At 39.9% G+C, this 26,864-nt stretch overlaps 1 protein-coding gene across 2 annotated transcripts; it reads left to right on the top strand.

Annotated features, from left to right (window-relative positions):
• Positions 1-24,248, top strand: CNGA3 (cyclic nucleotide gated channel alpha 3). 2 transcript variants are annotated; one of them, XM_009584322.1, is made up of 8 exons: positions 1-132; positions 6,966-7,082; positions 9,844-10,023; positions 12,188-12,241; positions 15,651-15,782; positions 17,917-18,024; positions 18,930-19,036; positions 22,517-24,248. In XM_009584322.1, exons 1-8 carry the CDS (start codon positions 32-34, stop codon positions 23,923-23,925), a joined length of 2,208 nt encoding a protein of 735 aa, XP_009582617.1. In that variant the 5' UTR covers positions 1-31; the 3' UTR covers positions 23,926-24,248. The 2 variants fall into 2 exon arrangements, with proteins under 2 accessions (XP_009582617.1, XP_009582618.1); XM_009584323.1 differs by lacking the exons at positions 12,188-12,241; positions 15,651-15,782 and having other exon boundaries at positions 32-132; positions 22,517-23,925.
• Positions 24,249-26,864: the final 2,616 nt, after the last annotated feature.

Below are 26,864 nucleotides of genomic sequence, written 5' to 3'. Positions count from 1 at the left end.
CTGTCATTTAGATGTTGATATGTAAAGCAAAATGGCAAAAATCAACACCCAGCACTCCTACCCTGGTATGCACAGACTGTCTGTCAGAACTACCGATGAAGATATTGAAAGGATTGAAAATGGCTGTATCAGGTAATATATTGCTTTCATTACAGTCAAGAGGACAGATTGCTGCATAATTTGTGGCACTCCTCTAGCTCTGCATTATGGGAGTGTTACATCATGCTGTTGTTGACCCAGTGCACTTACATGACTTAACAATGCATATCTAATGTACAGAAGAGACTGCAACAGGAAGGTTGTCATGGCTTGCAGTTTTGGAACCAGAATCTGTATTACCTCAGGAATAAACCCCATTTTCACATCAGTGGGAATTACATCAATTTATTAAGGAGAAACCTCTTTCTCAGGTCACCACGCAGATAGCAGGGTCTGTGCTTCCCCCAGTCTGTGGGATTTGGAGGAAAAGGGATCTTCCCAGTGCCATGCAGTGAAAAGCCTCGGGAAGTTTTTTTTAAAAGTAGCCTCTGCAAATCGCTTAGTTCCTGTGATAGGAAACATTTGTAGTGTATAAAGAATATCAACATTTTTGTACTGGCTTTTCAGAGCTTCTCACTGTACAGTGGACCTGTAACAGTTTCTTTACATTCACCTTTCTCTGTTTTGATAGTTTTAGAGTCGCTGTTTAAAATGTGCCAGTGAGCTTGCACTTAACATTTTACACAGTACTAGTCATTTGCCTAGTCTGGGCAAACCCTGCTGGGCCTACAGAAAAGTGTTTGATGATCCACAGCACCTGTACAGGCTGGAAAAAGTGTTCTGCTTTTGGCTTGTTACGGTCAACCACCTCTGCTATGTGGACCTTGTCAGACTGTCTCTTGCTGTTCAAATGTGTACCCAGACTAGAGCACTCACAATCCTGATAGGACTGCCTGCGTTATGATAATTTTGGATTGCATGCCCCTAGCACCTAGTATGGGTGTGATCCCTGTCCTGTTTGAATTGGTCCTTTTTTAGTTTCTGCTTTGCTTACATGATACTTTCTGTCATGTAGGTGTACCTACACTAGTGAAAATGGAGCTGCTTTTATTCTGCACAGTATGGCTTGCTTGACTTAGTTATACTACCCCATGGTCTCCTTAGGGAGATTTGCAAGAGCCGTGTCCCTTTGTCTCCATTTACAGTGATATCTCAGAAACAGGGAAAAAACAGATAGAAATGAGCTTCTTCCTTTCCTTTTTTTCACGTCCTTTTTGTAGAGGATATCAGTGATTGGCAGCTCACAGAATGGAATTACTGGCAGGGATGTGAGAGTGTGGTTATAAAGGTTTAAATGTAGAATTAAATCACTGCAGTCATCTGCAGTTTCAGAGGCAATGACTTGCTATGACAGATAGAGGGACTGAAATATGAATTGCACTTTATCATGATCATGATGGTCTTGAAGAGCCATTTATTTAAAAGAAAGTTTGCTGTTATCAGCATTAGTTACAGGAGTTCATAGATGAGTAAAAAGATACAATCTCACTCTGTAAAAGAGAACTCATTTGAGGTTTTTGGATTGCTGAAGTGATTGCTAGTAAGTATATACAATACCTTTGTAATACCACTCAAAGAATTCTGATACACATTTTTTTAATTCAGATTTGTTTTAAAATATGTCTGTACCAAAAGATAGATCCCATTCAAAATTTTAGCTCTTCTTTGTCTTGTAGCAAAATACACAACTATAGACATTGGAAAAAAAACAGGTTTTCTAGAGCAGCAGCATTTCTCCTTTGCATTTATCTTCCTCCAACTCCTATTGGCTATAGTTCAACAAAGCAATTAAGCACATTACTTAGTTCTCATTAAAGTCAATGGGTGTTAAATTTATGCTTAATGCTAAGAATTTGCTTAAGTGCTTTTCTGCTGTGGAATGAGGTATTATCAAGGAAAAGCATTCACTGAAACAGTTAACAGAAAGCTGCTGATGATCTTTAAACCGTCATTCTCAGTTGTGCTGGAGTAGGTGATTCATGTGCCCATATTCTTACAGTGTAGTGTGCTATAAAGTTGGTCCATTTTGTTAAAACAAAAAATAACAAGTGAATCTTCATTTTTAAAATCCAGCCTCTGTATAGAAACAGCTCAAATAGGACAGGCAGCACATTAGCTTATAGACACAGGTTGGCTATCTAAAAGTTGGAAATAGGATTCAGCTGTGCCTGGATTTCAGTGTCTTTATGTGACTAGGTGTCTAAGTTCCTGCTGTCATCAGTGGAGGTATAGTCAATACTAATAGTCAGTGGAGCCTAGGGAACTGTTCAGCTTACCCTGAAGTTGGATAGCTCTTCAGGCTCGTTTGGCTGTGTCCATTATGAGACATATTTAGTTGCCTAAAATAGGCATCTAAAGCTATTTGAGATACCATAGAGTATCTGAAGCATTTAGCTGGGGTTAGTGCATATGAGGTGAGATCTGTGTGCTCTGGAGAGGTCAGATAAAGTATTTTGAGGTATTCCAAATGGTATTAGACTCCTATATTGAGGCAATTGAATCAAGCCCTGAGATGGCAATTGACTATAATGGGAACTTAGATACTCAGCTTGTATTAGAAACGCTAATTTAGGTCACTGCCATCTGGAGCCAAATCCCGCCCTTGAAGTCTGGCTCATAGTCATTACTCAAAAGGGCTTCAGCAATTGCTGTTTAACTGATCCGAACTTCAAAACCATTACTACTAAATGAAAATTCTGAATTATTTGCACCTATTTTCATTATAGGTGAAAATGGTCTTCTAGGGTTTGATGAAGATCTTTGTGCAAATTTAGAGCCAAATTAAGTCAAGGCAAGGGACAGGTACAAAGCAGGAGCTGATGTAAATATCTTCCCAGAGCTTACTGCGCTAGATACCTCGAAAGCATGGGAATAAATTGGCCTTTAGAGAGCTGAAGAGACATGGAGCAGAAACCTCAGTGTCAGTGAGTTTTCTCTAAGATATAGTGACAGTGCTACCCCCGTGGAAATAAAATATTTTTCAGCATAAGCCAAGGAGGCACAATAATCTGCTGATGTTTCTGCTTTGTAACCTGCTCTTTATTTCTTGGTACACTGCGTATTCTCTTCTCATGTTGATCTCAGACCGTGTAACACCCTTGGATAGTAATGGCAGTGGTTACTGTTTTGCTGCAGATACCACACAAGCTCATGGAGTCCAGGTGGGAATGAGTCTGTCTGTGTAAAAATAAACTAAAAACTATGCCAATGCATTGAAGGTGTTACATCAGAAGCCCCATCTCTAACTGTCCTTCTGCATCAATATAAAGCCATCTGACAAATAAGGCCTCTTGTATTATCTGAACAGGGTTGAGGAAAGTCAGGAATGAGTATATGAGTTTTATAATAGGGAGTTATAATAATGGAAGGAAGGGTTCATTTTAGATTTACTTTTTGATTTGCATTTGTGTGAATTAAAGTGGAATATGTTTGTGATTGCTGTGTAATATCAGACATAAGAGTTGCCTGGCAATACACAATCCTTTGTGTATTGTTTTCTGATCCTGTTGCAGATACATATAAGCTGTATTTGTAAAAGTGAAATGCAAGCACTTTAGTACTGTTTCCACAAAATTATTTTGATTTTCCTGAGTTGTCCACACATGTTATATCTATAACTTTTTTGTAAGGTATACCTGAATTTATTTACAAATTGTGATATTTAGTTATAACATAAACCTAGTTGTAGAAATTCTTGATGCACATGTAGAGTAATCAGAAAATTGTTTTTCTTAAAAACAGTCAAGCAACCAAAATAAAAATATAGACTTCAAAACTTCACTAGTTGAGCCCATAATCCACCCAATTTGATTCCAGCAATTGAGTCTGAGAGTTTTGCCTTTTTTTTTCCTACAGAATACAAATTTTTCAGTGAGTGTGTCTGATCACTTATTGGTAAGAATCTGGCCAAAGAGTGATTTAAATAATTTGAAATTTTTCATTTGTTTTATGGGACTCTGGATCAAATTGCAAGGTGTTCAGCTCAGGTCACATTAAGCATGCCGTTTTCTTTCACCTAGATTAAAACATTTCTTCAACATACTTCTGGCTCCAGACACCAAAAGCCATAGCTTGGATTCAAAACATTGGGTTTTAGACGGTGCCATTAAGTGCCCTGTAGCTACTGCTAGCAAGAGGACAGACAGTTGGTGAAACTCAATGTTACAGACGCACAAAATATGATGAGCCTGTGTAGGGACACTGGAGCACAGCTTTCCACACTGCTGAGGAGTATGGAGGTGATAATCATGCACACGAATCACTTAACAGATGATGTACTTAGCAAGTATGACTCTGTGCTGATTGAGTGGAACTAGTAGGACAGTATTGCTTTTGGTACCTGATCTAGCTTGTTTAGAGCTCACTCAGCTATCTCTGCACTGTTCTGCATTGCCTTCCTAGACATTTACTCAAAATAAAGCTGAGCTCTTCATTTTTAGCCTTTCATTTATTGTTAGCAGATGCCCAAGCACAGCAACATCGGTAATAAGAGAGACTGGGACTCAAACAAATTTACAAAACAGAAATAAGAAGGATAGTTAACAGTACATTTTGGAGAGCAATTTTCAACTCCTCTTGTTCTCACTGATAAACCAGCACAGTTACATCGAAGTAGAACATCACATGGTGTTCATTGTATTTCAGTATGCTTATGGAGGCTAATAAAATTGAAATAGATCTCCCTCTGAGACTTCAGAAAAAGTCTGATTGGCCTGATTTCCTGGGCCTGACCTCTGTGTAGTGTTTTCTTAGACTGATAAAGAATGCACTCTGACAATCTTTTTTCTTTTTTAAATTCTACTTGGAAGGATACCTAAAGTATTTTAATCCATGTTTACTTTATTTTCTGTATTATTATTCATAACTTTATTTCGTTACCCTTATATTTAATTACCTATATTTAGAGCAAATATAACAACTTAATGTACAGTCACTGAAAGCAGTTGAGTTACTGCAACTTAGTGAGATACTCCTCATTACCTGAGTCACTGATTGAATGCAAACTTCTAATGTGAAATAAAAGATACTGGCTTAAGCCTCCATGAAAGGCTATCTATTTCTGCAAAATACAATTTTTTTTCACATCTGAATTGTGACACTTAAAATTATTTTCTAAGAACTCCCACTATTGTATTTTAAAAATGTATTTTCAGGACTCAAAAATAGTAATAATTGGTAAGTAAGAACAGAAGTAGCAATGTTAGAATATATTGCTGTCTAAGATCACACAAAATTTCTATTTTTCTATAAAAAGGAATAAAAGGACTTAAAATCAGCCATAGCAGTACAGTCTAAAAGCAGGTCTGTAGGCAGATGCTCCAGGAAAAAGAAAAAAAAGCAGGCAAACTGCAAGTATATGCAACACACTTTCCCCTAATACTTTCCCAGCATCCAGCTTAGGAGACTTCTTGAGCTGAATGCAGGCTCTGTGTATCTGGTAATCCGTAATGGATTTCTGTTCCATGAGTTTGTTCATTCTCCCCTAGAAGCCATGTTAACTTTGGCATCCACAATATTCTCAGCACCCACAGCATAAACTAGGTTATAAAAGTTTTTCAATACTAAGCAGTGTCTATTGGTGTCTTGTTATTAGAAGAGAAGAAGAAAAGAGTTAACAAGTTGAGAATTCTGGGAGTGGCAGGACCTATCTTTTTTTTGCATAGTTCTTTGTGTAGAAATAATAAAGTCTTAATTCTCTGTTTGTCAGTTTCTCAGCTGTGAGTACACACAAAATTAAGTTGCTAATTATCCTTTTGTAGGCATTCAAAATGCTGTTGCCAATTCTTATGAAGATACTGCAAGTATCTTTAGAGTCAGTGTTTTCCTGGCAGTACAGATTAACAGACTCAAGTGAGAGTTTTTGTTTGCATTACAAAGGGGGGAAAAAGTGATCCTTAAGGGATGTGACAAAGTCTTGTAAAAGTGAATGTTAAAGAATGAAAAATACAGAGAAAACCCTAGGAGTTCTATAAAAAAATCCAGAGTGAGCCATGGTAAAGTCCAAGTTCCAGTGAAGTCAATTTCAAAACTCCATTACTGAAAGATGAGGCTAAAATTTCATCTATTTGTCTCAATGCTAATTATTTCAGTGCTAATAAGTAGTCTTACAATTACGGGAACTCATGGCAGTTGGCAGACACTGCAACGTAGCTTAACGTTGTAATCACTGTCTGCAGTTGTGTGCAACAGGGCTGTTGTAGTGTTCTCCATGTGCGGCAGTAAGCCTGAGGTGCTTCATCTCATGGCTGCGAGAGCAGCCCTGAAGATCTGTAGCCTGTTTTGCTATGCAACAGGTGAAGTTTCTGTTAAAAAGCTAGCAGCACTAGGCCTGCAGTTGTGCAGCGGCAGCAACAGGCTGGTAAGAACAGCAGTGGTGCTGCTTCAGGGCTAACTACTGTAAAACCACCATTTTCCCTTTCAGTCCGAGCAAGAGTGAAAGCAAAAAGAGATGCATATTTGCTTTGAGTCATAAAAAGGAACCAACCTGGTAGAAATTCCAGACTGTTAAACCCAAACAATGTCTAGGAGAGCAACACTGAAAAAAACAGTGGGCAGTCACTTTAAAGCCCCGTGGGAATAAACTCTATGTTGAAGGAAAGCTGCTGATGCCTTACATGAGGTGTTAGAGTAGAAAACATTCTTCCCATAATTGTGTATCTGCACACCAGAGTAGTACTGACCAGTAAGGAATCAGCTTCTGAGCTTGCTGGAATGGATGGCAGAGCCTCCACTGACTTCATTTCGTGTTGGATGGCTCCAGAAAAGTAGGAGTATAGGCTTAGCTCTATGTTTGTCAAATGTATGCCATATTACTAGGAAGAAGACAGTTTGCTGCGTTGTTTCCTGATGTAGTGGTGGAAAGAATCAGATGGGGGGAAGTCTGCTGGAGGCTGTATGGAATTCTTAAAAAAAATTTGCTTTTGCAGAACCCATTCGCTGTGTGAGGATGCATCTTCAGAACTGCAGAGAGTCATTTCTGTGGAGGGAAGACATCTATCTGAGTCCCAGACGAGCTCATTCACAGGCAGGGGAGCAATGGCAAGGTAACGTGCTAACTAATACCATTTCCAGTATTAAGTTTAAATTGTTGAAAGAGACTGATCACAATTTGGAGGCAAAGTAAAAAGAACTATCACTTTCCAAAGAAAATAGATGGAGTCCAGCTGAAAAAAGTCTATAAAAAGTAACAGAAGCTGCTTTTGACCTTCGTTCTGAACTCATTGCTTACTCATTGCTAATAAAAACCTTAGAATCCTAGAGATGCTGAACGAGCTCACACAAATTAGTCTGAATTAAAAAAAAAAAATTTACATGATCAGATCTAAAAATATATTGAACGCTGAGGAAATGCATGAAGTGAGGCTGGACTGTAAAGTAAATGGATAAGTGTTTGGTTTTGGCTGATAGCTGATGCAATGTTTGTTTCCTATCAAACAAGACATAACGATTGTTCCCTGTTGGTAGATGGTTCTGGCAAGGGAGGAGACAGGGGCTCTTGTGAGGGAGTGCAAGAGTTCAGTTTTTAGAATCAAGTTATGTTTATAATGGATTGGGAGCCTTAGTCAGCAAAATTCAAGTCAACTATTTGCTTAAGTCATTTACTTTACTGGGACTTAAACGTCAACCTGAAGTGGAGCTTCAAAAACTTACTGTGTCTGCTTTAAATATTTCCAGCTGAGACTACAGAGCTCTGTCTTCAGATACCGTTGTTACACACAATACAGACCACACTCAGTTTAAGAATAGTGTATTTCAAAGAGCAAAGAAAAAAATTATTATAAAACTAGAGTCATTTAAAGAGTGTTGTTTACACTTCAGCCTTTTGGATGGTGCAGAATAAACTTGTATTTCCCTGTTTGGTTGTCAGATAGTGACACCACTGCGTGTAGATTACAAAGTCTGCAAGAAGTTGGTTTGAGGTGCAAGAAGTTGGTTTTAGGTGCAAAACATTTATAGGTGTGTGTTTTGTGTAAACATAAAGCACATAAAAATATAAACTCATATTGAGAAATTCCTTTTTAGTCTTTGTTTATATTGTTCTTTACCCTTTTTCAAGATAGTTTGAATTACATGTGTGTAGCTACAGTTACTTATGCTCTGAATATACAAGGAGGCCTGTGATGAAGACATGAATGCTTAGCAATTTAAATATTATGGTAACATAACATGCCTCTTGAATGTAAACTCTCAAGGACATAAGACAACAGCATCTGATAGACTTCACCAAGTATTTTACTTTGAGATGTAAAGGACAAAAATATGAAAATAATATAGCATGGCAAAAATCAGAAAATTCTATTTCTTTGTTCAAATAGAGAGGCTCTCAATCTTAATTGGTAAAATCTGTTTGCTCCTTAACTAACAGGTCTCATCAAAAAGCTTTATTTTCCAATGTAAGTAAGAACATCCATAATAGCAGTTTTCCATACCACTCCTTATGTAAAGCTGAGTTCTGTTCAGGCAAAGAGAAGAATTCTGTAGCTTAATTTTATGCAGTGTTTTTTGAATAGAGTGAGGAATCTATTAAATAATCTCAGACTTTTATGTGGAGCTTTTCTTTTCTTTTGCATTCTTTTAGGCTTTGGATTCTCTTAATTGTTGGAAATTGTAGATGATTTATATGATGCTATCTTGGTATAGCACTAAAAAACTAGAAATATCTTTCTCTAATTTCTGGTATGTGATATTATTCCTACTTTTTTTGTCCTTTTTATCTCACGGTAAGAGAACCTGGGCAAGATCCATGAGGAGATGTAGTTAGGCCCTTGAGAACAGCGATCAACAGGCAGAGTACTTTACCATAAGATTTAAATTGTTCACCTCTTTGTGGATTCTGAGCATATGTAATACTAGCCAATGCAGAGAGAATGTAGAGAGCTTTCCTTGAGTAGCCCAAGGTCTCTGTAAGAAGTTAAGCATTGTTCAGGATTTCGTTATGCTGTTTTTGAGGCCAAGTTTGGGAAACCTGAATTAACACCACTTTTGTCCAAACTAGACTGCTGATAGGAAATAATACAATATATTGCGTGGGTAATAAATATAATCGCTTTTCTAGATTTCAGTCTCCATTATTTTCAATTTTTCAGAAACATGTTTCCTTTTGAACTTTGACAGAAAACATTGTAAAGATTTGTGATGTGAATTAGTGGGTAGAGAAGAAGATACAGTGACAAATTAATTACGTTGTCATGTTTTTTTGCTTATCTCATTTCAGTGCTCTGCTAGAAATTTAGGATGAGGAAATAGTGCTTCCTGTGCAGTAGGTGGGTTTATATGTGATAGACAATTAATACGTCTGCAGACAGACCCTTTACAATCACAGGGAAAGTGGCTGAATTGTTAACATTCTTTATTTCAAAGTCCATCCTCCCTCACCAAGTATTCAGCTTTTGTTTCCACTGTGTATACCAGCCCTTGAGCATGTGATCCTGTGAGTATTTTATATCTCCTAATTCTGTCAGTCCAGGATTCCCCCATTATCATACAATGTAAGAAGTTTGTGAGAAGTCAACTGCCCCACCCCAACCACTTGGTTTACCCCCACTTGGCAAGAATATTCTTCTGTTGCTCCTGCGGTACTGATACTAGGAACTGATTTGTGAGATACTTTCCAGATCCACTGCAAAAGGTGATGTATGAAATTGTGGGAAGTGACTGGGTTCACACAGTTAATCCATCAAGTTTAATTTCATGGCAGGTGGAGAAGTGGAGAAAAATCCTACTGGGGTTCTCTTTGTGGGCATGATTTAAGCCATCTGATGTTCTTGTCTGGTTCAGTCAATGTTGTATGTCTGTTCCATGCAGGCTGTCACGATTTGTTGTATCTGTGAGGTCGTGGGCCACAAGACATTTGCAGCATGAAGACCAAAGACCTGATTCTTTCCTAGAACGTATCCAAGGGCCAGAGCTCATAGAGGTGTCCAGTAGGCAAAGTAACATCCGCTCCTTGCTGGGTATCCGTGAGCGGCCTGGGGGAGCAAACAGGTAAGAGGATGTGTTTATACTTTAAAGGAAGACGACTGAGGTTATAGTATTTTCTTGGTGATTAGGGTGTGAGTTTTATTTTAAGAAGAGGGTAAGGAGCTCAGCATGGGAGATGAACAGAGTACCTAATGCTGCCCAGGAATTTCACATAACTGAAGTATTATGGTTTCAGCATAATACTTTTTTTTTTTCCCCTCAAACGCACTGTGGCAAAGATCTTGAAGTAAAGGATTTTGATCATGCTGCTTCAGGCAGAATGGTTTCTCAGAACTGGAATTTTATCATATGCTGCCTGTGCAACTTGATGTTGCTAAACTCCTCTCTGCTGAGGATGAATGCAATTTCTATTTCAGGAATCTAGAATGTTGCTGGTCGTGGCTTTTCAGGACGTTAATGTTATGCACATTATCTGTGACTGTTAGGAAACTCCAAACAAGCAGTTGTGCAAAATGTGTCATTGCTTTGTTACACCTTGTCCTAGTTCCAGCTGGGATAGAGTTAAATTTCTTCCTAGTGCTGTGTTTTGGATTTAGTATGAGGAGAATGTTGATAACACACTGATGCTTTTAGTTGTTGCTAAGTACCCTGCTAGTCAAGGACTTTTCAGCTTCCCATGCTCTGCCAGGTGCACAAGAAGCTGGGAGGGAGCATAGCCAGGACAGCTAACCCAACTGGCCAACAGAGTATTCCATACCATATGCTGTCATGCTCAGTGTATAAATAGGAGGCGTGGTCCAGGAGGTAGTGATCACTACTTGGTTATCGGTCGGCGGGTGGTGAGCAATTGCATTGTGCATCACTCATCACTCACGTTGTATATTCTATGATTATTATTATTATTATTATCATTATTATTATTAACCCTTCCTTTTCTGTTCTATTAAACTGTCTTTATCTCAACCCACAAATTTTACTTTTTTTTTCCGATTCTCTCCCCCATCCCACTGCGGGAGGCAGGGAGTGAGCGAGCGGCTGTGTGGTGTTTGGCTGCCTGCTGGGTTAAACCACAACAACCTACTCAGGAGTTAGGCTGCTAACATTACAGAAGGCTTCTGATGCAGAAATGAGAAAATCTTTTGGCTGCTGACTTAACTTATTAGTACATACTCAGTCTTCGGTATGGAAGGCAGCTTCAGTCTTATCTTAAGATTTTTCCAATAACACAACAGAGGCTTGCAAGAGAAACCTTTATGTGTTTACAGTCTTTTGACTTGATGAATTATTATTACTTTATAAATATATGATACAGTGTTTTAAATTTAACTCCAGCTAAAAGAGGAAAATGAAGTCCTAAGGTGAAAGTTGACTTTCTGTTTCACATTATGCTTTGAAGCATAGACTGCCATATTTTTTTGCATAGTTAAAGATTGGTAGGTAGGCAAGTAATAAGTTGATTTGTCTCAAAATCTCAGCTAATAATTCAGATTAAAGCAAGAACCGTTGAAGGGCTGTGCATGATACAGGTTACCTTGATTTGTTGTGGTCCAGCACAGCCTTATTATCATCACTTGATCTACTCCTTAGAAATTCAGCTTAAAAGCACATTTTGTTGAATTAGCCAGACTGTTGTCTGATTTTTCAGACGTCTGGATCAGCTGCAACTGCAGATTCGAAGTAACTAGAGGACAACATTGATCCTGGGCCAACAAACCTCTATATAAGGCTATTAGAAGAAGCGAATTTGGGAGTATCCATCCTTCCCTTCTCAGTTTTACACTGTTGCCATGTGACAGTAACTCCCAGTTCTATCATGAAGGTTTAGTTCTGCAGCAGTGGTAGGTATGCTTGTTACTTATCCACAAGCCTTGACATTGCATCTGTGAAGAAGACTTGAAAGGATTGAAGGAAGCTTAAGACAGTAGCCAAATGAGTACAGGGCTAAAAATAATGAGATGCACGTTGCCATGCACTAATGCACCTGAGAACAAGCTTCAAACATCAGATGTGGTCACAAATGTGTATGCCAAGCACATTTGGTAAAAAGAAACTCGTGCCTTGAGATAGTTATGCAAAGGGACTTATCACTGCAGTCAAAGTTGACCTTCCTGATCTTATCAGTGGATATGTGAGAAGCTAGTAAGTCAGTTCGTCATGTCGGTAAACATGTATATGAAATACCAATAGTCTTTACACTCTTTAATGTGTTTTATTTAACTTGCTGCAGTCACTGGCCCTTGGCCAGGTTTAATGTCAACTATAGCAACAACACCAACGAAGAGTGAGTACTGATAACTTCCAAACACCTTCCTACTACTAGCTCCTTCTCTTTTTCCCTTTCCAGCCTAGTTATATTTGTAGTATAAACTCCTTACCTCTTCCTAAGCCTTTCCTAAGAATATAGTTTAATTATAAAGATAGATCTAGTTTTCTTAGTATGAAAAGCATCCTTCATGCTCCCTGTGAACTTCTTTTTGTCTGAAGTTACCCTTACCTCTCAAGGAGTGAATTTGATTAAGCATTTAGTCCCTACCTCCTCTAGTTCAGCTGGCTGATTTTACTTCATTGCCAATTGATTTATTAATTCTTCAGTTTTTAAATGAGATTCATGTATTAATTTTCTAATAATTACTTTCCTCTTTTAACATACTAGTCCCTTTTTGCAAATCAAGTGCCCCAAAAATTTCAGGTTGTCAAATGAGAAGTGGACACTCATCAGGGTACCAAGAAAACACTCGTGTGTGCAGTCTAAATGAAAACTAACCATCTTTTTGAAATGTGTGTTTCAGTTCAGCAGATATTGTTGGTGTAGATGTAGAGTGAGTGATGGGCAATATAATAAGGCTTGCATTGCAACAGAAGCTCTGACAGAAGCTGTCCTTTGGAGTCTATTTTATGTATTTGACAAGATATTTCATGGTGTTAGACCAAAGAGAAATCTCTTGAAAAGGTGAATCACCCAACACCAATGTTTGTTGCATGTCTTAGACCACAGCTGTCTGAGGACATATCTACTCTGTAGCATCCAGCAGCAGTTCTGTTCTCATGCATGACGATAATTAATTTTTTTCATTGCTTTCCAGATGAAAACAAAAATTAAAAAAAATCAGGACAGATTCTGATGACGTCAGAAATACTTTTAGGAAACTCTTGTTTTTTTCTCCAAATGGTTCCATCACGGGCAGGCTCAAACTGTACATTCTAAATGATGCTGCAAAACCTTTGTGCACATACCTGAACAAGAGGTCTTCGTGCTCCTGAAGCAACTTTTTGATTTGGTTTGCATAACTTTCATTAAAAAGGAAAATCAGTGTGCAGTGAACAGTGACAGAAATGTGCAGAATTTTATTTAGACTGGTATAAAAAAAGTGCTAAAAGCCTGGAGCCTAGCCTGCTAGTCAGGGCCCAAAGGACCGACTAGGATGGAAATACTGCTTTCTTACTCTGTTTCTGACAATGACTCATGTACCTTGGGCAAAACTTTCATCCTTCCAATGTTTCATTATTTTTAAATGAAGACAACACTTGTCTGTCTGCCTGCCTGGCAGTCTGAAACATACTTGATTTGCAAAGTACTTGACAGATGAGAAATGCAAATACTTGACTTGTTCAAAGACTATGACAGTGTTTTTACAGGGGCTGATGAAGACATGTTTTCTAAGTCTGAAGATGCATGCTCCTTTTAATGTACTGGAAACACAGAATGGATGCCACTGTATTGCTGTGAAAGAGGACAGGCACAAACAACTGTTTTATTAGTTACTGGATTCCAGTTTACTCAGTAGCACTAATAAAGAAAAAAAGATGTAGGTCTTTTTGAAGCTTTGGGTTTTTCATTATGTTAAAGACCTAAGAGTGCCCGCCCTTGGGGAACTGTAGGTGGTGCTTTCAAGTCTTTGATTATGGCCAACCTTTTCCTCTGAGTGACTTCCACCGCCAGACTACAAGTAGGTGGGAGTATGATAAGTTGGGAGTTACCGCAATAGAGAGATGAACAGAGGCCACAGAAAAGGAAGAATCTCACTTAGGAAAGATACCTGTAGTTGACAGAGGAGTTGTAGGAGATCTCAGGTCAGAGGAAAAGAAGTATTGGCATTAGATGCTGTGTGAAATAATGTTTTTTCTCTTTTTTAAAACAAAATGTAGCAGGAAGTTGGAATTGTCAAAATATTCCCTCCAAAGTTCACCACCACTGAGACTTTTTGATTGGTTCTCTATCTCAACCTCATTTTCCCTGCATAACAACATCCACAAATGTACAGTGGCCCTGCCCTTTGAAAACTATGTTACTCGTAGTTCTTCCTTTCTGGTAAGAATGCCAGATATTTGAAGTATTGAGGAGCTATGTTAATGCTAACAACAGCAACTGTGAATTAGCCTTTGGATCAGGCTCCATGCATAGTAACGTGCAGTGAAATCCTGACATGTTTTTAAAATAGGACGGAGTTTTTTGGGCAGATTTGAAAGAGAAGCCATAAAAGTCCAGGGGGGTCAGTGGCAGAGAAATAAATACCTGAGTGGCAGTTCCCACTGCGGTGTAGAAATCAGCCTTGGTAAATGAAGAACTGTTTCTTTGAGTTGAGATGCATGTATAAATAGAAGATCAGTCAACCCAAAGGTTCTTTTCTCCTCCAGTTATGCTTCCTTGCAGTGTATAATTTTAAAGATTTCAGTGGTGTTGGTCAGCTTGGTAGGTATTTCCGTGGACATGGAGGAGTGTAGGATCTCAGCATTTTTTAGCAAATGAGTCTGGGTTTTTCCAAATTACATTGTGGTGCTGCATCACTATGGAAATGTCTAAGGGTAAGAATCAGAACAGGTGCTCATTGCTGATAGGTGAAAGCTACTACTATTAGATGAGGCGCTTAGGGACATGGTTTAGTGGGCATGGTAGTGTTGGGTTGATGGTTGGACTCGATGATCTTAGAGGTCTTTTCCAATCTTAATGATTGTATGATTCTATGATACTATCTTAAAATTGGTGACTGTTGTCTTCTCCCTTGGAGTGCTTCTTTCTCCCTGTAACAAGCACATTCATAGACAGGACTGCCATTCACAGTGTAGACTTTTTCTGATCTGAGTAATATGAGCATTTATAAAATGACTACTGTGTAGTTAAATGAGACATACCTCTTTTCTCTACGTTTGCTGCTTTTGTTCAAACATTGACTGGGATTCTTCTCCAAGGCAATTGTTGAAGCCAGAGGTAATTAATTAATCACAGCTATATCGGTTTTAAAGAACTGTGAGAAGAAATTCAGCCTCATTTCATTTAATTACCATTAAAGCTTCAGACAGTCACTGAGGTTTTGTGTATGTGAAGAATGTTGACAGTTTGTTAAGCCATTTCAAGTTCTATTATAATTTGATAAATTTCTTTTTAAATGCCTGAGTTCTAAAGAATGAAACACACTGGAAGCATTTAATTAAAATCAGCCTGGAGCACTGATGTCTGAAAAGGTCAGGAAAGCGTGGGTGACTAATGCACAGAATCAGCCAGCTAGTTACCTGATGTGATAGTGTGGTGGTGTCAGTTCGAGAGGCCTCAGCCTGTAAACCGTTTTTACCAGTTGGATCCCTATCCTACTGTGCCTGGAGTCTAGTCTAGTTTCCTGTACCTCAACATCCACCCTCTCCCTTAACTGCTAGAATATCGGTAATATTGCTAAGCCTTACATTATGTTGTACAGCAAAAAGGAAGAAAAGAAAGATGTTAAAGAGGAGAAGAAAGAGGAAAAGAAGGAGGAAAAGAAAGAGGAAAAAAAAGAGGAAAAGAAAGATGACAAAAAAGATGACAAAAAAGATGATAAAAAAAAAGAAGAGTAAGTATAAAGAATGAATGTGTGTTTGTAACACACCTCCTACACTACAAAGCATGGTATGGCATTTCATCCTAACACTTCCACGACAATTATTGTTCTGTAGGCTGCAGAATATTAGCCTTTCCGCTTTGGAAAGGTGCAACTGCTCAACAAACAGTTGCATCTGTAAGACCTGTGTGTAGACCTGTCACAAACAGCTTCCTAGGTCAGTAAAAGGGAATTCAGCTACCTCTGCTCACTTTGATTTGCTGTTGAAGATAATTTTTTTACTATAAGGGCATTTTAGGACAGCAGCCTGCTTTGCAGATCTGCACAGGCTTTTCATTGTTCCAGAATGTCTATAGTGATTCAGAGCAGATGAACCAAAAGTCTGGTTTGGACAAAGAGCAAAAATCTTACATGTAGAAAATTACAGATTTACTAGTTTAGTTTTTGCACTGACTACCATATTTAATTGCTTAATATGGTGCAGTTCATTACTAGTGATCACTAAAGTTTGCTTCTGCTGATTAGGAGATGCTGTATTTCTGCAACAAAATGAGATTATTTGAATGCTTTTGACAGAAATGGATCCTGCTCTTGTTTTGTTCCCCCAAAGCTGACCCAAACATAGTACAATTTAGTATTACCAGTCATTAAAAATGACAATGATAGCAGATAAAAGGAGAATGCATTTGAGTGGACTTCACAGTTAAGGAGTATGTTAGAGTAATATACTGCAAGTTTATATGTATGTATATGGTGGCATGTGCTATGTAGGCATGAGGACATGTAGTTAGGAATCTCTTCCAAATGCTTGGTCTCGAGATCTTGACTTAATCAAAGTTTTGTTTGATTAGAAAGCCTTTGTTCTAAGGATTTTCTTCTGGCTTCAGTTACTGTGTAGTGAGAGCCTGAGCTTTGCAGTAGCCTAAATTGTTTAAAAACATTTCAGCAAGGAAAATAAATGTTTTAATGTCTAGAAGTTAGTGTACTCTGTCATATGAAGACATTTTTCATATGCCATATGAAGACATATTTCATGGTCACCAGTTTTGAGGTGGTGACCAGTTTTTTGGAAGAAATGGCTCAAAACCTGTTGTGAAGATGGCAAAGTAAATACTTTCTAGATTTAAGCTGCTTCTTTTACTAACATAATTATCTGGACATTCAGCTGACAGCAGGGATAATGCCAGAAATACACACAAATATGAAATAAATTATCATTACCTTTTAATATATTTACATTCTTGGAGATTAGGAAAAGTCACACAAATACATATGCAAGCATTACCTGGTCACATACTTCCCACACTATTATATAGTTCACAGATCACACTATCACATATTACTGTTGGAATAACTTCTGCAGCTGTGGACCTCACAATCCGCTAATACGTATTTCCTCTGATTATATACAACATGCTTAATTGCTGTCTATTCCATATCAACCTTTCTCGTGCTGCGGAAGGGCACTTCTGAGCATACTCTACATGTGCCATTAGCCATGCTGTTCTTTAAGTCTTCTTTAAATTCCAGGCCTGTACGCTTCATTTAGCATCTTTTATTGTTGTGAGGCCTAGGGAGCCAGGGCTGTGAATGTGTGAAATTTGCTTTTACATAATGATACGTGGTTTAGTTCTAGTCACACACTATATGTGTGCACACACAGAGTCTTACTTTTGTAAATGTGTATTTGAATACATATGTGGTTTCCTTGTTTAAATGCATGCTTATAGAGTCATTTCCATAATAGGATTTGCAAAAACATCAAAATTATTCTGCAAAGGAAGGCTCTTGCTCTAACAGTGGACCATAGCTGTCTAGCTGGAATGATAATACGAAACATTTAACATTTTACTTTTTTTCAGTGGGGGTCATATGCAGAAGGGTTTTCAGCCTGGGCAATGTGAATGTCTGTGTTTTTCTTTCCATTCTTCCTTACTTTTTCCAAAGCTGGGTCAAGCAAATAAATAGAGCATGTCAGATGGGATGAAGCTAATATTTGGTATCTCATCTGGAGCTGCCTGCATGGATACTTTCTCTTCTTAGGCAGCTGTGAGTTCATCATGAGATGAGCAGCCTCCAGAAGAGGGAGATCCAGCAGGTCACTTTGTTACATTTCCAGTGTAAATCTGCATGTTTTACTTTCCAGGAAGAAAAAAGAGATCTTTGTGATAGATCCTTCAAGCAATATTTACTACAACTGGCTGACCATAATTGCAGCACCCGTGTTCTATAACTGGTGTATGATAGTATGCAGGTATGGATTTAAGTTAAAAATAATTTTAAGTTTCAAATTTGGGGTCTCATTATGTTTCCTATGTAAGTCATCCTCTTATCTCCCTGCTGTATTTTTTGGGTGGCTTACCTAGAAGATTTACAGTTCATATACCCTTAGGGATATACGATATACGTACCACTGGAAATAGATGGCCAATGTTTCTTTTTATCTTTTTGTCTAAAAACAATTTGTTGTAACTTGCAATGAGCGTCCTCATGAGCGCTGGCTGTGGCCTCTGTGTGCCACCTACTGGCTGGCTGCAGAGATGTGTCTTGGCCACTCTAGGCTCAGTAACCACTGCTAGAGATAGGTCTTCCAGTCGCCCAGTAGAGAACAGAAGGTAGGGGTGTGGGCAGTGTTGGGTCATCTTAAATTAATATCATGCATATAAAGATACTTGAAGGGCAGGAGGATTTTACTCGAGTATTTATTTTCCCTTGTAAAATGTGGAACTCTGTTTGAGTCAAACTCTGTTTGAGTGCTGTGGAAATGGTTCACTTAGGCTGTGTCAGATGGCAGGGAGAGATGAGGGTGGCTTGCCACTCAGAAACAAATCTTTTATTTGGGAATTATCTTAATGGAGATGTATATCCATGAAATCTGATGCATGCTTAATTGTAGGGATATGTGATTACTCCATAAGTGCACTTGTGTGGCATATATGTGTTTGAGCTTTGCTCCTGGCCTAAACACCTTTGAATTCTGAAAGATCCTAGTGTCTGTTTAGACATAGCTCTAGTGTGCAGATGTCTAGGCATGGAGATATGCTGCCCTTAATTTTTCAGTGCCACTAATGTGCACTAACATGCTGCTAGGACACACATTTGCAAGTACTCTGCTTATGCAGTTGGTGTAATATTTTTTTTTAATCTTTGTTTCTTTAGAGCCTGCTTTGATGAGCTACAAGTTGACCATATTAAATTGTGGCTGTTCTTGGATTATGGCTCTGATATCATCTATATTCTTGACATGTTTATCAAATTCAGGACAGGTGAGTCTTTCTGGGGTTTTACAGTGTTTTCAGATACAGCATGAATATAAAGGCTGGAAACAGAAATTCCCCTAAGGGGTCTGACCAGTATAGTATCCTGTCTCCAGCAGAACCGAACAATGGAGGCTTTGGGAAGATGAAGTGTCTGACCAGCTTGGATTGTTTTGAGGCTGGACATCGCAACACCTGCATTTCACTTGTCTCTAAATTCAGTTCTATCAGTGCTTAATAGGCATGTCAGACGCTGACTGAATAGCCACTGTTACAGGCTGCGTGGGGAAGGGAGAATAAGGCACTTCGCATGTCATGATCACTCTGTGCATGATATATTGCTTGTGCTCATTGGAGTGGGCAAGAAACCAACTATACCCCACAAGTGCTGCTTTCTTAGCAAAGTTATTTAGCATGCTGCTCAGAAGTGATTACTGAGTTGATCAAGTGCAAGACCTGGCACCCATCTCAGCCTCCAGTCTGCAGTCTTCTGCCTGGAACCGGCAGCGCTGGCCCTCTGCCACCAGCTGTATTTCCTTTGCAAAGTCCTGGCTGGGTTTCCCACTGCCTGGTGGTGGTATATGGTTAACCTAGGAGGATGGTAGTATGGGATTAACCCACGCACCTCTGCTCAGGTCCTGCCTTCCTGAAGAAGTGTGAACTTAAAGTATTTGTGAGCACCATACCATGTCATGCGTGAAGTGGTTCTCTTCAGCTTCCCATCCCTGTTTCTGTAGTCCGGACAGGCTGAGAAGATTTCATATTTGAGTGTGCCCAGCTGATACAGATTCTAGCCTTAAAGGGATATCTGTTTTAAACTAAACAAGGTCATAATATAGGCCAAAGCAATGACATATAGTGATCCATACCATCAAATTGCTAGAATAGTCCTTGATATACTTTGGTGCATGCACTTTGTTCTGTGCCAGCTAGCACTCTCTCAAGCAGTGTCTGGGCAGAGGTTGGGTGTTGTTCATGGTCTCATTTTTGGAGGGAGCTGGGAGAACTTACATGCTGTCATATAAGTTGATGTAGAATAGAAGCTGTCATGCTAGCTGATCTCAGGGCCAGAAAATGTTTCCTTGCTTGTTCTATTTACTGGTACGGATGCAGCCCCAAAATGTCCCTTGAAAGGGTCCAAAACTGCACTGATCATTATAAAAATGAGAGTTCTTTTTAATCTTTGATTTTTACATGCTCTTCTTTTTTTTTTTTTTTTTTAATCATGCTGACAGCTTGACATTAATTATGGCTTGTGACAAGTTATAAACATAATTACAAGACAGAGGCTAAAAATGCTGTCACTTTGGGAAGCACACAACTCATAGCAAGCCAAATTCTTAAACTTAGCAAGTACCTTGTTTCAGGAAAGTCTATTTTAGATAGCAGCCTAAATCAAAAGACTGACCTTTTTTTTTTTTTGGGGGTGGGGGTGATCCTTCATCTTCTTTGTGTAGTTAAAAAGTTAACCATGCCCACTAAATTTCTCTTCTGCAGTTATATCTGTTATTGTAATGGGAAAGGACTGAGCAGAAATTGGGCATGTACAGGCAATGCAAGTTATAAAGTTTCCAGGGCTGTCCTGATAACGATTGCACAGCTGTTAAAGCATGGTTAGAAGGCTGGCTTTGCAGGCCTGGATTGGAACTGCAGAATTGCCACCGAGATCTCCTGAATGCTTCAGTGCAGGTGTCTGCTGCAGTTTCAGGTACTCAGATATGGGAGTCACATCTTTTAGGTGTTGAAATCTTAGTCAACTCACTTAACAACCCTTCCTGGCTCCGCTAGTGCCTGCTGCCTTCTGTAAGTCTGCAAAGTCCATCTGCCCTGGGGACAAAGGTCCTGGAAGTGTGTGACCCACTGCTGTCTAAGGGCAGGGACTGGCTTTGAACTGGGATCTAGGTAGTCCCACAACTACCATGATCCATTGCAGCTTTGCTGTGGCGCACTACTGTCTAGCCGCAGGGCCTGTTTCACTGTATTTCACCTATTTAGTGACTGTGTACTATGAAGCAGAAAAGATTCATGTCTGTCAGCAGCTGGTCATGTTTAGCATGCCCCGCGTTTTGATGCTTTCAAAAGGTTTTACTATAGGACTCCGGTTCTGTGAGGGGAACAAAAAAGAGCTGAGGGGCTTTTATCTCCCTTCAGTAGGAAGGTGTTTTCAAAGTTATTTTAGTAATTGTGAGTCAGAAATTAATCTGCCTGGCCAACTTTTCTGTTTAGTTGTGTAACTCTGTTAATAAGGGCGTATTTGACCAGCTCTTTGAGCAGTTCTCTGGGAGGTAACGCATTAGTGGCACAGGAACCACTTCCATTTGTAGTCACCATCAGTTTGCAGATACCTGAAGACAGATACACACATATACACTAGGCAGCTGTACCGATATGCACACATTCCAGAAATACAGCCGTGCTCTGTAGGGCAGAAGGATGTGCTGCTTGGTCTTCCTCAGCAGATGCCTCCCTGAGAAAGCTGCTGCTTGTAGATTGCTAAGGGATTAGCAAAATGTGATAATCCCTGATATACAGGGAATGTTTTGCTTTTCTCTCAGTGGACTTTTCCGCCTGACTGGCCTAGTGGGCAGACAGTTGGACATTTCCACTTGCAATTGCAGCAAGTATTTTGCAGTGCATAGGCTGTTCCCTTTGGAATATTTTCAATGCCTTGAGCTTTCAGAGGTACAAAACAGCACTGCAGCTGTACTGCTCAGGCAGCCTTTCTGTCAGAACTCTTACACAGATGCAGTTTGTTTTAAGGTCTCTTACCACAGTTTATGTCTTCTAATAATTCTTAAAATACAATACTTTCCAAAGTCTTTTGAATGAAGGGATACCAATGTACAAAATTCTGCTTAGTAGCTCTCTCACTAGAACCGCAAAAAAAGTGTAAACCATTTTCCCTGAATGAAAAGGAAAATCCTGTCACTTTTAACATCTTTTTAACGAGAGAAAAAGCATGGCTCAGGGGAATAAAAAATGGATTTCGTTATCTCAAGGCTATCTATATTGTTCCGAAAAAAACCCCAGTCCATTATACCTACTTATTCTTGGTATTTATTTAAAAATATTCCACTCTGATTTTATACACAATTGCTTAACAGTTGCTTAACTTTAGTTATGACTCATGCCAATGATTCATGAAAAATGAGACATTTTAATCCCCCCATTCTTTTTGCAAAGATATACCTAAAAGAAGGATACAGCTGTCCCAGAACAGAGTGGAAAACAGTGGGGAGCACAGGTGGTAATAATAGAGTCATTGTTCTACATCATTATATATCAGCTTTGAAACTTCTTGAAATATTTAAATTTGCAATTAAATATTTTTCATTAAGTGAACTCATAGTGTATCAATGTCTGTATGCATAACAGTACAAGTTTTAATGTTCTCAGGTATCTGAAATGTAAGTCACTCAGTACTGTGATGGTAATTGTGAACTGCGCTTTTATTCTGATAAGTAAAATATGTATTTTTATTCTTTGAAGGCTTCCTTGAACAAGGCTTGCTAGTTCAGGATGAAAAGAAATTACGAGATCATTATACCAAAACTATGCAGTTCAGGCTGGATGTGCTGTCTCTTCTGCCAACAGACCTGGCATATTTGAAGTTTGGTTTGAACTACCCTGAACTGCGATTTAACCGCTTGCTGAGGATTTCTCGGCTTTTTGAGTTTTTTGACCGTACAGAAACCAGGACAAATTATCCAAACCTGTTCCGTATTGGAAATCTTGTCTTATACATTCTTATCATCATCCACTGGAACGCGTGTATATACTTTGCAATTTCGAAGCTGATCGGATTTGGAACCGACTCTTGGGTCTACCCCAATGTGTCCATTCCAGAGTACGGCCGCCTGTCTAGAAAGTACATTTACAGTCTGTACTGGTCAACACTCACGCTGACAACCATTGGAGAAACACCTCCCCCAGTGAAAGATGAAGAGTATCTCTTTGTGGTCATTGACTTCCTCGTGGGTGTGCTGATCTTCGCTACCATTGTCGGTAACGTGGGCTCCATGATTTCCAACATGAATGCCTCCAGGGCAGAGTTCCAGGCCAAGGTCGATTCCATTAAACAGTACATGCATTTCCGAAAAGTGACTAAGGATTTGGAAGCCAGGGTTATTAAGTGGTTTGATTACCTCTGGACCAACAAAAAAACAGTGGATGAGAAGGAAGTTCTCAAAAATCTGCCTGACAAGTTGAAGGCTGAAATTGCCATCAATGTCCATTTGGACACACTGAAGAAAGTGCGTATATTCCAGGATTGTGAAGCTGGACTTCTCATTGAGCTGGTGCTGAAACTGAAACCTACGGTCTTCAGTCCTGGGGACTACATTTGCAAAAAGGGAGATATTGGGAGAGAAATGTACATTATTAAAGAGGGAAAATTGGCTGTGGTGGCGGATGATGGCATAACCCAATTTGTAGTCCTAAGCGATGGCAGTTACTTTGGTGAAATCAGCATCCTAAACATCAAAGGGAGCAAATCTGGCAACAGGAGGACAGCCAACATAAGGAGTATTGGTTATTCTGATTTGTTCTGCTTGTCTAAAGATGATTTAATGGAAGCCCTCACAGAATATCCAGAAGCCAAAAAGGCTCTGGAAGAGAAAGGGCGACAAATTCTGATGAAAGACAATTTAATAGATGAGGAAGCAGCAAAAGCAGGAGCTGACCCAAAAGACTTGGAAGAAAAAGTAGTAAGACTTGAAACAGCTCTGGATACACTGCAGACTAGGTTTGCTAGGCTCTTGGCAGAATACACCTCATCTCAACAAAAGCTGAAGCAGAGACTTGTCAGAGTAGAAACCCGAGTGAAAAAGTATGGTAGTGGCACCTTATCAGTTGGAGAAGCAGAGGCTGAAAAACCTGAGGAGGAGAAAAAGCAGTAATGGAATATATTTCCTCATTTAATGAAGAAGGGTGAAGCATGCGAAAGCCATAAATGTGTGTAAATACGTGTGTGCATACGTAGACATGTTTATTTTTATATAAACTCAAGAGAATGGTTTTTAGCATTTTTAACTGAAGCAGTATGTTCTTGTAAATAGAACATTTTCACCTTCTTAGGGGGAGATTTTGGTCTGGCATTTGGGTACTTTTTTATATTGGGAGTGGGTTTCTTACAAGTCATGCTCAGAATGTCTATCATGTATGGTACATGTAGGTCTTGATACATTGTCTCGTCCCACGCATGTTGCGTTAAGAAGGCATTGTAGAAGAGACTGGTTTTTTTTAAGGGCTTAAATATTTGTAGGGTACATGTTCTGCCGTGCTACCTTAGTAGCTGATTAAATGCATGGACGCACATGCAGGCTTCTCAAAAATTTTCGTTCTTTCCCAGTGAAGCGTCTGCGCTTGGACTACAGCTAGGCAGCAGCTTAGCAGCAGCACGTACCTGGCCCATGCGGTGCAGCCCTGCACATGTATGAAATAGCCGTGCATCCGGATGCTTCAGTTTGATTCTTTCTAGTGAGCTGGGCTCTGCACAAAGGACCATGCTGACAGAGTAGCAGTGCTCATTCACGTCCTTTCTGGCGTGGTCTGCGACAGCCTTTGCTGCTCTGCAACTGCTTCGCTTGGGTAGAGAGTGGGAGATGCCCTTTCCCTCCCCTCCCCCTCCATCCATATTGGTAAAACCCTCACTTGGAAGGGAGTCCCCAAAAGCTCACTGGTGGAAGGCACCTGTGCCAATATGGCTTCGCTAAACCTGGGATGAGAAAAGAGGGCCCGGGTGCCTGCAGGTCCTATATGTAGGGTCTTGAGTAAATTCCCTCTCAGCAAGTGGGCAGTCCCAGAGGGAGGCTACTAAGAAACTGCATGGGTTGGCAGGCCAGACAGCCGGTTCCCCCCAGCAGGGTTTCTGCAAGGCAGGGAGAACAAGCCCTGTGTTGCAAAGTCTTTCCTGCTACTAGGCCTATGTTTTCTTCCTCTTTATTTCATTTAATGATGCCTACTTCACCTGCTTTCGCTATTTAGTGCCAGCTTTTCTCCAAAGTAGTTGTCGCGCTACCATGTTTCCATTAGTTAGGAAAAATGGAGGCCAGTTTGCTCAGATCCTGCTGATAGGAGCCTAGTTGTGCTGGTTGCTTTTCTACTCCTTGAAGAGTAGTCGTCTCTGCCGACAGTCTGGCTCTGAGGTTAATACACGGGTCTGGTCCACTCAGCCTGCCGTGACATTCAGGGCAGAACGGCACTGAGAAGGTTTCTTGCTCTGTCACGCTGCAACCTCAGGATTTGCCTCTTACACACCCCTCTTAGCCTCCTCCACCCCGCTGTTTCCAGTTTCTTTCCAGGCTTCTCTCCCTCCCACTGAGGGGATTTCTCTAATATTCTCCCACTAGGAAGAGATTAGTTCTCATTTTTTTCTGTAAGCATTTTTGCGTTGTGTAGCTTTCCCTGTGTTACTTTTAGCCTTGGGTACCTCACTGACTAAAGAAGAGTTTGGAGTAACAGAGGCTGTTCAGCATCTATGGCATGGGGGCTGGATCCTCCAGCACGTTGGGTATTGCCATGGTCAGTGCTCTGCCTTTTAGTTGTCCTCAGCCCTGATTTAGGAGCCCTAACATCATGTGGGAATAGACGGCCTGTTGGAAAATTGGTGAGAAACCCACTGAGAAGAGAGTGGTTTAAATAGCTGGTAGTGAAATGAAAAGAGGCAGTTGCTTTGCTAAACTGAGTACAACTGCTCAGAGTGAGCCCTCATCTCTGGGTAAGCAGCTGTCCCCCTCCTATTGACATTTTTAAGCCTGGTGAGAGAGACAAATTTGACAGTGACTAAGGAATGGGCCTTTGCCAGCAACACTGGCAAAGGGACCACCAGTAGTAGATGTCCACACGTGGCCCATTTCCAAACTCCTGTTATCATCAGCGTAGAAGCCAACTAGACTTAGGTATCTGCTGTAGGCTGGGCTTAACCTCTATTATCAAGATTTCCACTGACTATAATGAGGGCTTTGGAAAGTAGCTGAGACCTCTATGTGGTCAGCAGAGTTTGGGAGTTTTGGTCCCTCAGCTGAATCTTGTCCTTATTTTCTCCAAGGGCTTGAGACAGATGGGGGAGGTAAGAGAGGCTGCTTTTGGCAGGGCTCTAGTGCCCTCGCTCCCGCACCGAGGAGGGCAGGGTTGAGGTGGGGCCGGGTGTTGGCTAGTTGCAGCGTACCACTGTAAGCGCAGACGGTGCAGTCACAGGCTGCTGAACTTGCAACTCTCACCTTGTAACTCACAGGCAGGCACCGCACTCACCTGTGGCTGACGTTCACTATTGTGTTACTCAAACACCGAATCTGGTAGGGGTTTCATACTTACCATCACGTTCTGCATCAGTCATCATTCTCTGTAAATAGCTACCTGTCTACCCAACGTACTACAGCTGTTCCAGCCTACTAGGTATATACAAATAGAACTGTTTAAAGTATTATTTGTACCAAATTTATACCTGTTAAAAAACCCCACAAGCACAAGAACGTACCTTTACCTGATGGATCAGAACAGCTTAATCTATCAGTTAAACACATGTTTGTTCTTCCCTTTTCCATGCCTCTTGGTCTGGTTTTCACGTGTCAGAAAAAGAGCTATTTTGATGCTATTGGCTTCAGTCACTTCGAAATATATAGCTTTTGGCATGATGAAATCACATCCTTTGACGTCTTTCATCTCTGTAAGATGTTTTTTCCCCGTCTTTAACGTGGCTACAGCATGTACATTAAAATATTTTGAGTAACTTTCAAGCAACTCTGTTTTCTTTTATCCATATCCCCCTGGATTTTAGCATTTCATGACAGACTTTGATAATGCCAACATTACATACCCCAGAAAATCATTAGCTGGA

Source organism: Fulmarus glacialis, unplaced genomic scaffold (assembly GCF_000690835.1).
Source record: "Fulmarus glacialis isolate BGI_N327 unplaced genomic scaffold, ASM69083v1 scaffold27118, whole genome shotgun sequence".
Lineage (NCBI taxonomy): Eukaryota > Metazoa > Chordata > Aves > Procellariiformes > Procellariidae > Fulmarus > Fulmarus glacialis.
The sequence above is the reverse complement of the archived record's forward strand: the minus strand, read 5'-3'. Positions and strand labels throughout refer to the sequence as shown.

Bases quoted from the DNA above. Each gene is read 5' to 3' on its own strand.
- CNGA3 (XM_009584322.1), top strand. From the start codon at position 32: ATGGCAAAAATCAACACCCAGCACTCCTACCCTGGTATGCACAGACTG. The intron at 133-6,965 runs GTAATATATTGC...TTGCTTTTGCAG, and splicing joins ATTGAAAATGGCTGTATCAG to AACCCATTCGCTGTGTGAGG. The intron at 15,783-17,916 runs GTAAGTATAAAG...TTTACTTTCCAG, and splicing joins GATGATAAAAAAAAAGAAGA to GAAGAAAAAAGAGATCTTTG.